Source organism: Meriones unguiculatus, chromosome X (genome assembly GCF_030254825.1).
Source record: "Meriones unguiculatus strain TT.TT164.6M chromosome X, Bangor_MerUng_6.1, whole genome shotgun sequence".
Classification (NCBI taxonomy): domain Eukaryota; kingdom Metazoa; phylum Chordata; class Mammalia; order Rodentia; family Muridae; genus Meriones; species Meriones unguiculatus.
Window position 1 is genome coordinate 60,835,209 of NC_083369.1, and position 16,194 is coordinate 60,851,402.

Sequence of the window (16,194 nt, forward strand, 5' to 3'; positions counted from 1 at the left end):
GCTTGAACATGTGTAATTATTTTCTTCAGAGGTGTGTTGGGGCATCCTGGAAGAATCCCCTTATAGATAATAAGAGATAACTACCTGCAAAGATTACAGAAGCAAGTAATTGTAAGCCATTGCTAGACTATCACTGTAAAGGCCCTTTCCTTACATTAAGCCAGAATATGTTTCTTGTCCCCCTGGGGATGTGAAGAGGGAGGAAATAAAGTATTATTGTCATTATTGCATACTCGTCAGTCAGCCTCTTCAACCTTACAGAGCTTTAATTGTAGCTAATGAAAGAAAAGTAACTTTTTTAGGCTTCACTTGCAGAAAAAAAATCTTTAAATAGAACTGTCCTGAGGCATTTTTCAAAATAAAACCTAAATAATGCAAAATTGTTAGCAGGAATTGGGCCAGAGCTGGATTACATGACTAATAAAAATCAACTCGAATCTCTGACTGTCAGGGAGCCTTGATCCCACATCTAGTAGGTCAGCCACAGTGACAACAGGATTCAAACTAGGCCTTGTCTTTAAGTTCCAGGGACCTTGGTTATCATCAACAACATCATATTAGGGCTTGTTCATGGGTTAACAAGCAATTTGTCAGCCAGACCTTGACATGCCAGTGAACAGAGCCAGTGTGAGCATATGCAGGACCCTGGCCTAAGGTTGTTTGTGTTGTAAGGGTTAGGGGCAGATTGAAACATTTCCTCCTACAACTAACCAGCCATCTTCAAGGTGAGTTCCTGCCCTTATGATCACCCCAAGTTAATACAAGTTCTGCTGGCAGGGCCTAAATCATTTAATCTTTGGAGTAGTTGGGGAATGAACACATGAGGGCATCTTGTGGCTGAAAATCTTTGCCTGGAGGTCTGGGTTTTATTATAGAAAACATTTGTCAAAGAAGTCCCCAGAAAATTTAGCAGACCATCATTAACCCTTTGACCTCAAAAGTTCTGACCTTCGTCTTGTAGCTAGTCTTTTATAGTACCTGGAAATATCTTTTCATTCACTCTCTTTTTTTTCTATCTATTTCAGTGTACTCTTTTGATACTTTCAGACTTTCTGGGTCCTCTGGTATTAGATCTCTTCCCCAAATTATTATTTTCAGACTATTTCCTGTCAAATAACAGTCCTAACCTAGGGACCTAATTTAACTCCTTGTGATCAATATGTTGTTTGTAAATATAGTTGTGATTGCTAATGATTATTGTATAAGTACATATTATTATTATTTATTTATGAAGTAGGTAATGCAAGCTATACTAGAAACTCTGGTTTTATAGTTATAAGTTATTGAATACTTAATACATGACAAATATTATCCTGGGTATTTTACATATTTTATGTGACATGATGGTCTAGAAAGGGCATGTGTTATTAAAATTCTACTTTAAAAATGTCAACCAATGTTTAAATTTTAATTCAAAAACCTTTTGAGACTTGAAAATATCTAAACTATATTTATATCATTTTACCCCTACTTCTTCCCCTAAACTTTGCCCATGTATCCCCCATTCCAACCTCCTCTTGAATTCACAAACTCTAATTATTCTCTCTGTCTCTGTCTCTTCCTATTTTTCTCTCTCTTTCTCTCTCAAACACATGTACAATACCCCCCATATATATGAATATGCCTGCTGATTCTATTTAGTGTTGCTTATAAGTGTATTTGTTTAGGACTGACCAATTGGGATGTCATAACCTATGAGGGAGCCCATCCCTGGATAAGACTGAATCTCTTTCTCTCAGCAGCCATTAACTGCCTGTAGCTCTTCATCTAGGGGTAGGGAGATTTCCTCAACCAAATTAACATATCGACTGGCAGCCAGAGTGGTGGCCCAAATGCCTGCAATCCCAGCACTTCTGGAGACAGAGGCAGGCTGATTTCTGTGAGTTAGAGATCAGCTTGGTCTACAAGTGAGTCCAGGATAGCCAAAGGTACACAGGAAAACCTTGTTTTTGAAAACAAAAATGAAACAAAACATCAACAACAAAAAACAACAAGACACCACCTCAAAAATAAAATCAACTGATCTTATATAGGTGACAGTACTGCATGCCCCTCCCCAAGACAATACTTTTGAGATTTTGTGGATATAGCCTTTCTTTCCAATAAAGAAGACATTACCTCCTAGAAGATATTCTGGTCCTCTGCCACAATGTTCCTGCATCTTTTGCCAGGAACATTCTGGCAAATTCTCTAAGCCTTAGGTTTAGGGTTTGTGTTGTTAAAGTATCACTTGGAGTTGAGCACCCCAAAATCAGCTGAACTCTGCATTTTTGCTTTTCTTAATGATCACTGTTGTGCAAAGAAACTCTTTAGTGAAAGATGAGAGCTACATTTATTTCTCAGTGATAAGTATTTAAAACTTCAGTAATAAATTACACTGGTTTTAAGAAGTGCAGTAATAAGTTTTCCTCTAGGATCCATGGCATATCCAACCTCCAACCATGGGTATTGGTTAAGATTTGAATCATTGGAGATAACTTGTCATGCTAGTCATTGTTGTAGTTCATAGGTTTCACAGCTGGGTGGTACTGTTGACTGCTTTTCTTTTCCTATTTTTTTCTTCTTTTTTCTTTTGTTTCTTTTTGTTTGTTTGTTTGTTTCAGTTTCTTCACTTTGTATCCCAATGAAGCCCCCTCCATCGTCTCCTCTGAGTACCACCCACCCTCCCTCTTTTCTCCCTATGCCCCTTCCCTAGTCCACTGTTTGGGGAGGACTTTCTCCTCTTCATTTTGACCTTAGCTTATCAGGTCTCATCAAGGCTGGCTGCATCATCTTCATCTGTGACCTGGCAAGGCTGCATCCCCCAGGGGGAAGGTGATCAAAGAGCCAGCCACTGAGTTGATGTCAGAGGCAGCCCCTGCTCCCCTTACTAAGTAATTCACTTGGAAACTAAGCAGCCTATGGACTTCCTCTGAGCAGGGGGTCTTGGTCCTTTCCATGCATGGTCCTTGATTAGAGTATTGGTCTCAGGAGGCTCCCTGGGCCCATGTTTTTTGGCTCTGTTGTTCTCCTTGTGGAGTTCCTGTCCCCTCCAGGTCTTTCTATCTACCTCTTCTTCCATAAGGTTTCCTGCACTCTGCCCAAAGTTTGACTATGAGTCCCATTTTATCTCCTTTGATACTCTGATGGGTAGAGTCTTTCAGAGTCCTCCTGTGAAAGGCTCCTATCCTATTATTGCCTTCTACTACTTATGATGTCTATCCTGTTTGCCCTTCTGAGTGATGTTTCAGCCTCTTCCCTAGGGTAATCCTTGTTGCTTATCTTCTTTAAGACTATAGATTTTAGTATGTTTATCTTTTGTTATATGGCTAATATCCACTTATGAGTGAGTATATACCATAGGTGTCTTTCTACTTCTGGGTTACCTCACTCAGGATGATCTTTTCTAATTCCCATCATTTGCCTGCGTATTTCATGATTTCCTTGTCTTTAATTGCTGAGTAGTATTCCATTGTGTAAATGTACCACAATTTCTGTATTCATTCCTCGGTTAAGAGACAGCTAGGTTGTTTCCAGATTTTGGCTATTCTGAATAAAGCTGCTATAAGCATAGCTGAGCAAATGTACTTGTTGTATGGTTTAGCATCTTTCTGATATATGCCCAAGAGGTATCACTATTCCTAATTTCCCTAGAAAGTACCAAATTGATTTCCAAAGTGGTTGCACAAGGTTACATTCCTACCTCTCCAACATGTGTCATCTCTTGAAGTTTTTTTTATGGTATTTTAATAGAGCTTTATTAACAAATCAGGCCATCAAACCAAAGTTTGCCTATATCATCTTTACAAATTAACATTCTTTAAAACAGGATTCCTTGAGCTTGTTTGGAGGTTCTATCAGGGGAGCATAGCAATTTGTATACCCTTGACCAAAGACCGGTCCTCCTCTATTAGAGGAAGGTCATCTTCTCCAACCAAGCACCCAGCTTCTGGAGGGACACACATGAAGTGGTGAGGGAGGAAGGGGACACCTACCTAGCCAGGCATATCAGCTAAATAAACCCTGGTGATCACTGGGGTGACAGATATTGCAACCATATCACCCTCACAATAATATTTCATTTACACAATGGAATACTACTCAGCAATTAAAAACAAGGAAGTCATGAAATTTGCAGGTAAATGGTGGGATCTAGAAAAGACCTTCCTGACTGAGGTAACCCAGAAGCAGAAAGACACACACAGTATATACTCAATTATAAGTGTTTACTAGATCTATAATAGAGGATAAACATACTAAAATCAGTATATCTAAAGAAGCTAAGCAAGAAGGAGGTCCCTGGGTAAGATGATCAATCCTCACTCAGAAAAACAAATAGGATGGATATTAGAATAAGGAGAAAACAGGGGACAGGACAGTAGCCTACCACAGAGGCCCTCTGAAAGACTCTACCCAGCAGTGTATCAAAGTAGACACTGAGACTCATAAGCAAACTTTGGGCAGAATGCAGGAAAACATATGAAAGAAAGGGGAGATAGTGGGACCTGGATAGGACAGAAGCTCCACAAGGAGAGCAACAGAACAAAAAAATCTGGGCTCAGGGGTCTTTTATGAGATTGATACTCCAACCAAGGACCATTAAAGGCTATAGCCTAAAAATCCTGCTCAGAGATAGCCCATGGCAGCTCAGTATCCAAGTGGCTTCCCTAGTAAGGGGAACAGGGACTGTCTCTGACATGAACTCAGTGGCTGGCTCTTTGACTACCCCCTCCCTGAGTGGGGAGCATCCTTGCCAGGCCACAGAGGAGGACAATGCAGCCAGTCCTGGTGAGACCTGTTAAGCTAAGGTCAGATGGAAAGGGAGGAGGACCCCCCTCTCAGTGGAGTTGGAGAAGGGGAACAGGAGGAGATGACGGAGGGAGGTTGGGATTAGGAGGGAATGAGGGAGGGGGTACAGCTAGTATACAAAGTGAATAAACTGTAATTAATATAAAAAATAAAAATTTAATTAAAAAAGAAATTAACTGTTAGTTTAACAAGAAATGTTTATGAATAAAGTGTTTGGGCTCAGGAAATTAAAAAAAAAAACATAATATAGGATTCCTTCATGTTCTAAGTTTTCCTTGATGAGGAGCATAGAAATGTTCATTAATCTCTTTAGTTTTTGTTGTTGTTGGTTCTATGTATTTTTCTTTTCTTTTTTTTAAATTTTTATTAATTACACTTTATTCACTTTATATCCCCCCATAAACAGCTCCCTCCTCCCCTCCCAATCCTACCTTCCCTCCCCCTTCTCCAAACATGCCCCTCCCCAAGTCCACTGATAGGGGAAGTCTTCCTCTCCTTCCTTCTGATCCTAGTCTATCAGATCTCATCAGGAGTGGCTGCATTGCCACAGAGGAAGACAATGCAGTTTTTTATCTTAGCCATTGTGTTGGCAGTGGGATGTAATCTCAGGGTCATTTCGATTTGCATTTCTCAGATGACTAAGGAAGGTGAACATTTCTTTAAGAGTTTCATTGCCATTAGATTTTCCTCTGTTGATAATTCTCTGTTTAATTCTGTACTACATTTTTTTAATTGGATTACTTGGCTTGCTTAGCAAATAACATAGCACCTTTAGATAATATGACAATTAGTCCTCATGGAGAAGTTTTCTAGGTGAGCTCCAGCTCTATTCTTACAAATCCTGAGTTTTATCTTCATATCCTGGGAGGCAACCAAAGACAAGGTTAGCAGCTAAGTTGTTTCAGGAGAATATTGGACTTCCTTGATTAACAACTTGGAAAGATGTTTTTCATGTTTGGAATTGGCGTTTTTGTGAGATAGTTTTTTATGTGTCACAAAAGTAGCTGAATCTAGTTGGTCTTAGTTTAAACTTAATGCATTATAAAGAATCCACTATTTTAGGTTTGTCTTCTCTTTTACTTTATTTTATAACTAAGGCTCTTCTAGCTATATGTATTAATACAATGGGGCATATATCATCAAAGTCTATAGCATCCAGGAATATTCAGAACTCTTTGGATAACAAATAGATGCAACTCTTTCTTCTGTGTTAAGTATCATTTAAAACCTGTGACCACTATTATTTTTGCTCTTTTGATGTACCAATAAACTGATTAAAAAAAACTATCTAATTGTCTCTTAGTTGTCCAAGAATATCTGAAAACCATCTATCTATATTTGATTAATGATATAAATATATAAATTAGAAAGAATGAAATATTCATAAAGGCATTGATGAAAAAGAAACATAAACATGGTATGACTTTTAAATACATATTTTAAATGTCTACTCACTTGATCAGCTGACATTAATTTATTATTTAGTACCTATTCATTTAGATTCAAAGAACAGAATATTAAGGCAGAATAATGTATCATTTCCCCTAATTAGCTTGTGGTTACCAAATAAAAAGATATTAGATGATTAAAGAAAACCACAATTGCAAGGGCCTATTGTTTGGTTGGGATTAGTGTGTCCTAGGAATAGTAAAAATTCTACTATGGATGTATCTTAATAAATAGAGAAAAGATTGTTATAATGGCCCTTGATCAAGAGACTTAGATGTGTGAAAACCCTTGACATTGAATTGCTATGGACATATTAATGAAAGCTACCATGATTGAATCAGTAGTTACTTTTCATTCCTAATTTTTAGACTAATTAATTTTATTTTGTGCAAATGGATGTTTTACTTGAATGCATTATATGTGTGTCATATCCATGTCTGATACCTGTGGATGCCAGAAGAAGGGATTAGATCTCCTGTAATGGTAGTTAAGCATGATTATGAATCACCATATAGGTGCTGAGACCCAAACCATGGTCCTCTACAAGAGCAACAAGTGTACGTAATTGAGCCATTTCTCCAGCTTCAATCATTTTTTTTTCCTCTTGAAACCAATATTCCTAACTTACATTGTTTGGGTTCTGGAAACCCACATTAGAAACAATGGAAAGCAGTATCAAACAGAAAATACTAGCTTTAACAGAATAGGCTGTATCTGGACAACACAGTTGCTCTACTTTAGTACTATTCTTTGATGACACTTGCCCAGACACAGTTTATAAGTGTTTTGTTTGTAATCATCTCTACTGATTAGGAATCTTTTTGATTCCATTTGATTGTAAACCTAATGTGCACAGCCATCTACCTTTCTATGTTTTGCATGTTTGGGATGTTGTAAAGTTTCAGAGAATGACCATTAAACAGTTATGGGGCCCTCTTCAAATGAGTAGTTGTTATGCTAGTTCTGTGTCATATAGGATTATAAAATTACATCAGTTTGTACAGCTACCCTTAACACTTTGTATTTTTAGCAGTGAGTTAATATTAATTTAGATGTGGTCCTGAAATATCCTCCAGAAAGAAAGATTAAACACTCCTACTGAGCTTTATAGTTGGCCTTCCCAATCTTGTCAAGATGCTTCTTATCTCTTCTCTCATATATTACAATTTCCCATTATATTGTTAACATCTTCTGGTCTGGGTAGTAAAAAAGCATGTATACAAAGAATCAAAGATAAAATGTTTATTTATTTGTTGAAATTATTCAAATTCATCAAACATTTTATTTTGTGTTTCTCTTTTTATGTATGTATGTCTCTCTGTGTATTTGGTTTGCATGTGGATAACTGAATTTTTTGCCTCTGTGTGTGTGTGTGTGGTGTGTTTATTTGGGTATGCATGAAGCACATGTATGTAGAGATCTGAGGTCACTCTTTCACCTTATTCAGTAAAGTTTGGTCTTTTAATCAGCTCCAGAACTTGCTCACATGGCTAGTCTTTCTAGCCATCTCATTCCAATCTTTATTTTCTGAGGCTGCCATGTCCATTTATGTATGTTCTAATGATTCAAACTGTGATGGTTATGTTTGTTACAAATCTTTTAGCCATTAAGCTACCTCACCAGTCCCAAATATGATTTTTAAATCACATTATTGAAAATCATTTATATGGTACAATACATAACTTTTAAGAAAGCAAAATTATCATCCCTAGATATTCTCATATTAATTTGCATGATTTCTAAAGAGACAAAGTGATAAATTTCAGTGTTGAAATGCCCTTAGAATTATAGTGTTGGTGGACACAATTAATTCTATTTAGCCACACTATAATAGGATATTTTCTTATTGTTTATTTTTATTGTATCTTTTTAGAATTTTTAATTTATTTTAAATACATTTCAAATTAACAGATAATTACATCACTTCTTTTTTCCCTTTCCTCCCCTACCAGCCTTTTCCATGTTTCTTCCCTCCAATTCCAACCATTTTCTCTCTCACTCTCAAACTGAGAGTGTCTTTTCTTGATTATTATCATTTTACCCATATATGTGCACAAATATATAGAAACCTACTAGATTTAATTTTGTTGTTTGTGTGTCTATGGTTTCAGGGTTGACCCCTGTTATATTGGATATGTAATTAGGACCTTGTCCTTAGGAGAAGCTATTTCTCCTTTCTTTAACAGTCATTATTTGACTATAGATCTTCGTTTAGAGTTGGGAATTCCAACCACTAGCACATTTCAAACAACTATATATGTTTTTAGATTGAATTTCTTGTGATAGGAAAACTTGCCATAAATGTATATAGCCATTTCTTGGAATGTAGTCCTATGCTGAATCATGCACAGGGGATAATTCTCCTAGATGATTCTACATCCTGTCAAATTGACAATTATCATCAACAATTACAATGAGTAAGGGAAGTTTTCTTCTTTCTGAGACTCCAAATGTAGGTGTCTGTTTTGTTACTTCAGACAACATTGGCCGCCACTTATTGAATTTAGCCCTATTATTTGACAACAAAAAACTATATACTGTGATAAGTAATGATTATCTCAATCTCAACTAGAACTATGTATTTCTGTTAACTTGATTCTACCTTAGGGAGAGAAGTGATGTAAAGCTACAAGCATATTCATTACAATCTTAGTTATGATGATCCAAAATGGAAGTAAAAAAATATGTGTATATGGTAACATGTATCCTTTGTATGTTAATCTTGATTTTTATATGTACATTACATAAGAAAATGTTGGGGTAGAAACCAATTTTGAATTCAGCAATCATTGGGAGAACTGTCAAAAGACAGCAGAACAGCAGAAGTGGCTACGACCACGGTTCTAGCAACATTCTCACAACATTGCAAAGTTTCAAAGAAGTAATATGTATTGCTGGGAGAAAAGTCCAACTGTGTTACAATTTTATAGATTGCTTTATCTTGCACTTGTATGCTTGACACTGTTTTGTTGGTTGAAGAAGTTGCTGTGTCTTGATTTGATGTCATTTCTTATTTCTAGGCAATGCTTAGAATGGAAAAGTCAATACTCTAGAACTATATACAGTACAAAAGTTGTAAACAGTCAATAAAGCCATTTTCTTACTTCTTTGTTCCTGCAGAAACTCCACATACTGCATGAAGGTGTCAATGTCCTTGACTGTTGCAGAGAATGAATCAGGCCTGTGCTACAATAGCAGGATCCGCTACTTAGAGAAATCTGAAGTTACTAAAAGAAAGGAGATCTCCTGCCCAGACATGGATGATTTTAAAAAGTCTGATCAGGAACCTGATGTTGTATGGTACAAGGTAACTCAGCATGGAGTAAAATAAAGTTTTTTTTTTTTTTGTTTTTTGTTTTTTTTTACACCTTGAATAATAGCAGCATTGAGGATTGACATTTTGTTGTCAGTTTTTGTTATTAAGAATTTTGCTGAGAGGGTGATTCACTATACAGAAATCCATCAATGTAACCCACCATATAAACAAACTGGAGGAGAAAAACCACATGGTCATCTCCTTAGATGCTGAAAAAGCATTTGACAAAATTCAACATCCATTCATGTTTAAAGTATTGGAGAGATCAGGGATACAAGGCACATACCTAAACATAGTAAACACAATATACAGCAAGCCTATAGCCAACATCAAACTCAATGGAGAGAAACTTAAATCAATCCCACTGAAATCAGAGATAGGCAAGGCTAATCACTCTCCCCATATCTTTTCAACACAGTACTGGAAGTCCTAGATAGAGCAATAAGACAAGTAAGGAAGATCAAGGGGATACAAATCGGAAAGGAAGAAGTCAAAGTTTCACTATTCGCAGATGATAATACAGTATATCTGAGTGATCCCAAAAACTCAATTAGAGAACTCCTTCAGCTGAAAAACACATTCAGCAAAGTAGCTAGATACAAAATTAACTCAAAAATATCAGAAGCCCTCCTGTATACCCACGACAAAAGGGACAAAAAAGAAATCAGGGAAACAACACCCTTCACAATAGCCACTAATAACAAAAAATACCTTGGGGTGACCCTAACAAAGCAAGTGAAGGACCTGTTTGAGAAAAACTTCCAAGTCTCTGAAGAAAGAAATTGAAGAAGACATCAGAAGATGAAAAGATCTTCCGTGCTCATGGATTGGTAGGATTAACATTGTGAAAATGGGCATTCTGCCAAAAGCAATCTACAGATTCAATGCAGTTCCCACCAAAATACCAACACAATTCTTTACAGACCTTGAAAGAAAAATTCTCAACTTCCTATGGATAAACAAACAAACAAACAAACAAACAAACAAAAAACCAAAAAACAGAATTTCCAAATCAATCCTGTACAACAACAGATCCTCTAGAGGTATCTCCATCCCTGATCTCAAGCTGTACTACAGAGCAATAGTAATAAAAACTGCATGGTATTGGCATAAAAACAGAAAGGAGGATCAATGGAACCGAATAGAAGACACAGAAATAAACCCACATACTTATGGATACTTGATTTTTGACAAAGAAACCAAAACCATACAATGGAAAAAAGACAGCATCTTCAACAAATGGTGCTGGACCAACTGGATGTCTACATGCAGAAAAATGAAACTAGATCCATATTTATCACACTACACAAAACTAAAGTTCAAGTGGATCAAAGACCTCAATATAAAGCCAGATTTTCTAAATCAGATAGAAGAACAAGTGGAGAAAAGCCTAGAAATCATTGGCACAGGAGATAATTTCCTGAAGAGAACACCACCAGCACAGGCTCTAAGAACAATAATCAATAAATGGGACCTCATGAAACTGAAAAGCTTCTGTAAAGCACAGGACATGGTTCTCAGAACAAAACAACAGCCTACAGATTGGGATCTTCACCAATTCTACATCTGACAGAGGGCTAATATCCAAAATATAGAAAGAACTAAAGAAGTTAAAAGGCAATAATTCAAGCTACCCAATTAAGAAATGGGATATGGAGCTAAACAGAGAATTCTCTGTAGAAAAATATAGAATGGCAGAGAAACACTTAAAGAGATGTTCAGCATCCTTAGCTATCAGGGAGATGCAAATCAAAATGACCCTGAGATTTCACCTTACACCCATCAGAATGGCTAAGATCAAAAATTCAAGTGACAACACATGCTGGAGAGGTTTTGGAGAAAAGGAAACCCTCCTCCACTGCTGGTGGGTTTGTAAATTTGTATAACCACTTTGGAAATCAGTCTGCCACTTTCTCAGACAATCAGGAATACTGCTTCCTCAAGATCCAGCTATACCACTCTTAACCATATATTCAAAAAATGCTCAAGTGCACAACAAGGACATTTGCTCAACCATGTTTGTAGCAGCTTTATTTGTAATAGCCAGAAACTAGAAACAACCCAGATGTTCATCAATGGAGGAATGGATATAGAAATTGTGGTACTTTTACACAATGGAATACTACTCAGCAATTAAAAACAAGGGAATCATGAATTTTGCGGCTAATGGTGGGATCTAGAAAAAAATCATCCTGAGTGAGATATCCCAGGAGCTGAAAGACGCACACGTTATATACTCACTTATAAGTGGGTACTAGACCTATAAGATAGGATAAACATACTAAAACCTGTACACCTAAAGAAGATAAACAAGAAATAGGATCAGGGTAAAATGATCAGTACTTATCTAGAAAGACAAAAGGGATCAACATTGGAAGTAGGAGAAAACAAGTAACATTACAGGAACCTACTGCAGAGGGCATCTGAAAGACTCTACTTAGCAGTGTATCAAAGCAGATGCTGAGACTCATAACCAAACCTTCAGCAGAGTGCAGGGAATCATATGAAAGAAGGGGGAAATTAGTATGACCTAGAGGGGACAGAAGCCCCACAAGGTCCAAACATATCAGGGCACAGGGGTCTTCTATGAGAATGTTACTCCCATAACCCCTGTTCAGTCATAGCCCATGGTAGCTCAATATCCAAGTTGGTTCCCTAGTAAGGAGGACAAGAATTATTTCTGTCATGAACTCAATGACAGGCTCATTGAGCTTCCCCTCCCCTGCAAGGGAGGAGCAACCTTGCTAGGCCACAGATAAGAACATTGCAGCCAGTCCTGAAGATATCTGATAAGCTAAGGTCAGATAGAAGGGGAGGAGGACCTCCCCTATCAGTGGACTTGGAAGCGAGCAGGGAGGAGATGATGGAAGGAGGGAGGGATTGGGCGGGAAAGAGGGAGGGAGCTATGGCTGGGATACAAGTGAATGACCTGTGATTAAAATAAAAAATGAAAAAAAAATTAGAAAAAAAAAAGAATTTTGCTGAGAATAATCAAGAATTTTGCTGAGGTACACAAACAAATAACTTAGGAATCTGTCTCATAAATGTCACTGATTTTGGTGCATTTTCATCAGCAGATTATCAGAAGCTACCCTACTTACCCCAACTGATAAAAAGCAAATGAAATTTTCCTCCCCAGCAAATAAGATTTGTTTTCTATTTAAGTAAAGTATAAAATAAATTAGTTTTATATTTTATAAAAACACAATATAGAATTATAAAATGTAACAAATTTGTTTTTATCTTTAAATAAAATATAAAACAATTTTGTTGACAGACATACAGAAACAGTATGCACCATAAAGAAGGCCGATTATATCAGTCACCTATGAAGGATAACCACTGTTACTGTGCTGTATGACATGAGCTACTACAGTGGATGCAGAAGGGACAACTGGGCTTTGTGCTCCTCATGTAAACACAGAAACACAGTTGGATAATGATTAGCTGGGCATAAGCTACCCTCATAGCTTTAATGGAAAAACATTGAATGAAGAATATATTTGCTGAGGTAGAGGCAATATTGAGGGAACCAACAGAAGGTGTTCATTATTACCCCTCAGGAGCAATCCCAGCAAGAATGAAGGTGGTCTTTCAAGAGTAATAGATTTAGAAGAATACATAAACATAATAGACAAGAAAAGAGAAGATAGAATAAGTAACATTGCCCTCTTAACACCTGCCTACATTTCTGAAGCTAGTTGGCTCCTCCTCCCTGTAGATCGTAGGACAAAAAAAGCATTAGGTAGAATGAGGCTTTCAGGTGCACTGGGCGTAGACTATAGCACACAAGGGTAGACATGGTTGGGAAGCAGAGCATAAATACACCGTGTTCAGCTACAATATTCTTGGTGCAAGCCTGGAGATTTATAGTCCCAAATATTTTCTTGACCATAGAACTTGCCACATTATACAGGTTTATATATGGTAGCTACAAGTGATGAAGTACATTTTTCACAGATGCAGTATAAATTATTAGACCTGATTATACGGGTTGAATTTGATTGTTTCTATAAGATTGTGTGGCCTTACTTTTCCCAAGGATTCTAATAGCTGAACATTCAAAGCTGTTAGGAAATTTTACATTTGGAAATTTGTTTATATTCACACCTGGAGTAACTCATTAATAGATACCAAGAGAATGTGCTCAACTATGACATCTGCTCTTTCTTTTTTCATAGCAAAGATATTATTACAGTTAAGATTTATTTTCTCATTCAGACTATAATTTAATAGTACCTTTCTTACTATCATAAATTTATTTTGTATCTATTCTATTCATATCTATATCCATTTAGTAATTATTATATGCCATTTCTTATGATTAACTCAGTCTGTACATTATCTCATCTAAATCTCAGTACAACTCTGTGGTGTCTTTATTCTTATTTAATACAAACAAAAGCAGAAACTTAGAGAGATGCAACATATCTAAACTTATAGAGCTAATGAAGCTTGACTTAGTTCAAGGCAGTATAACTTGAGAGACAATTCTCATAATTACTATGCTTTTCAACAGTGATTCATTCTTTTTAAATATATTTTTAATTTATTACAATTTATTCACTTTGTATCCCAGCTGTAGCCCCTTCTAGTCACCTTCCAGTATGGCTTTTACTCCCTCTTCTCCTCACATGCACCTCCCCCAGCTGCAGTCCACTATGAAAGGAGGTCCTCCTGCCCTACCACCTGAATCTAGCCTATCAGGTCTCATCAAGACTGGCTTCATTGTCTAGCTCTGTGGCCTGGTAAGGCTGCCCATCCCCTTCAGGGAAAGGTGATCAAAGAGACAGCCACTGAGTTCATGTCAGAGATAGCCCCCTTACAAGGTCACTGACTTGGAGACTGAGCTGCCATGAGCTACATCTGTGCAGGGGTTCTACCTTGTCTCTAGAAATAGTCCTTGGTTAGAGTATCAGTCTCAGAAAACATTCCTGGGCCCAGATTTTTTGTTCTGTTGCTCTCCTTATGGAGCTCCTGTCTCTCCAGGTCTTACTAACTCCCCCTTCTTTCATAAGATTCCCTGCACTCTGCCCAAAGTTTGGCTATAACTCTCAGCATCTGTTTTGATACCCTGCTGGGTAGAGTCTTTCAGAGGCCCTCTGTAGTAGGCTCCTGTCCTGTTCCCTGTTTTCTCCCTCTTCCAATGTCTATACCTTTCTGAAAGAGGATGGAGCATCTTAACCAGGGTCCTCCTTCCTGCTTAGCTTCTTTAGCTGTACAGATTTTAGTATGTTTATCCTATATTATATGTCTAATATCCACTTATAAGTGAATATATACCTTGTGCGTCCTTCTGCTTCTGGATACCTCACTCAGAATGATCTTTTCTAGTTCCCACCATTTGCCTTGAAATTTCCTGATTTCCTTGTTTTTAACTACTGAGTAGTAATCCATTGTGTAAATGTACCACATTTTCTGTATCTATTCCTTCAGCTAGGGACATCTGGGTTGCTTTCTGAGTCTGGCTATTACAAATAAATCTGCTATGTACACAACTGAGCAAAGGTCCTTGTTGTTTACTTGGGCATATTTTGAATATCTACCTAGGAATGGTTTAGCTGGATCTTGAGGAAACACTGTTCCTAATTGTCTGAGAAAGCACCAGATTGATTTCCAAAGTGGTTATACTAATTTACATTCCCACCAACAATGGAGGAGGGTTCCCCTTTTTCCGCGTCCTCTCCAGCATGTGTTGCCACTTGAGATTTTTTTCTTTATAAAACAGTATCTTAATATTTGAATTATATAATTAGACAAATCTTATTCAAAGTTTGTTCTATAATACAATGGTAGTTTTACAAATATATTATTGGTACATAATATTTTTATAATAATGAGTGTTGTTTATTTCCCAGATATTCCTTCATTTTTCCTTCCATTTTTTTAAATTTTTTTTAATATTGGTTACAGTTTGTTAATTTTGTATCCCTGATGTAATCTGTTCCCTCTTTCCCTCCCAACTCCACCATCCCTCCCTCATCTCCTCCCTGTCCCTTTCCAAGTCCACTGATAGGGGAGAACCTCCTCCCCTTTCATCTGATACTGGTTTATCAGGCATCTTCAAGACTGGCTGCAAACCTCGCAGTGTATCAAAGAAGATATTAAGACTCATACCCAAACCTTCCACAGAGTGCAGGGAATCATAAAAAAAGGGGGGATTTGGTATTACCTGGAGAGAACAGGAGCTCCATAAGGACCAAATATACCTGGGCACAGGGGTCTTCTATGAGACTGTTTTTCAAAACAAGGACCGTGTATGGATATAACCCAGAACCTCTGCTCAGATGTAGCCCATGGTAGCTCAGTATCCAAGTGGGTTCCCTAATAAGGGGAACAGGGACTGTTTCTGACATGAACTCAATGGTGGGCTCTTTGACTTCTCTCCTACCCCTCCCGAGGGAGGAGCATCCCTGCTAGGTCACTTGAGTTTTTGATCTTAGCCATTCTGATGAGTGTAAGGTGAAATCTCAGGGTCGTTTTGATTTGAATTTCCCTGATAGCTAAGGATGTTGAGCATTTCTTTAAGTGTTTCTCTACCATTTTCTATTACCCTATTGAGAATTCTCTGTTGAGCTCTGTATCCCATTTTTTTAATTTGATTCAAAATTAACTCAAAAAAAAGGCAGTAGCCCTTCTTT

General features: G+C 37.3%; 1 protein-coding gene across 1 annotated transcript in view; it reads left to right on the forward strand.

The window, feature by feature from the left end:
* Positions 1–16,194, forward strand: part of Il1rapl2 (interleukin 1 receptor accessory protein like 2) — a 768,417-nt gene that overhangs the window by 77,702 nt on the left and 674,521 nt on the right. Inside the window, exon 3 of the mRNA XM_060374647.1 lies at positions 9,358–9,544. Coding sequence (XP_060230630.1) covers positions 9,358–9,544 — 187 coding nt within the window. The remainder of the gene's footprint in view (positions 1–9,357; positions 9,545–16,194) is intronic.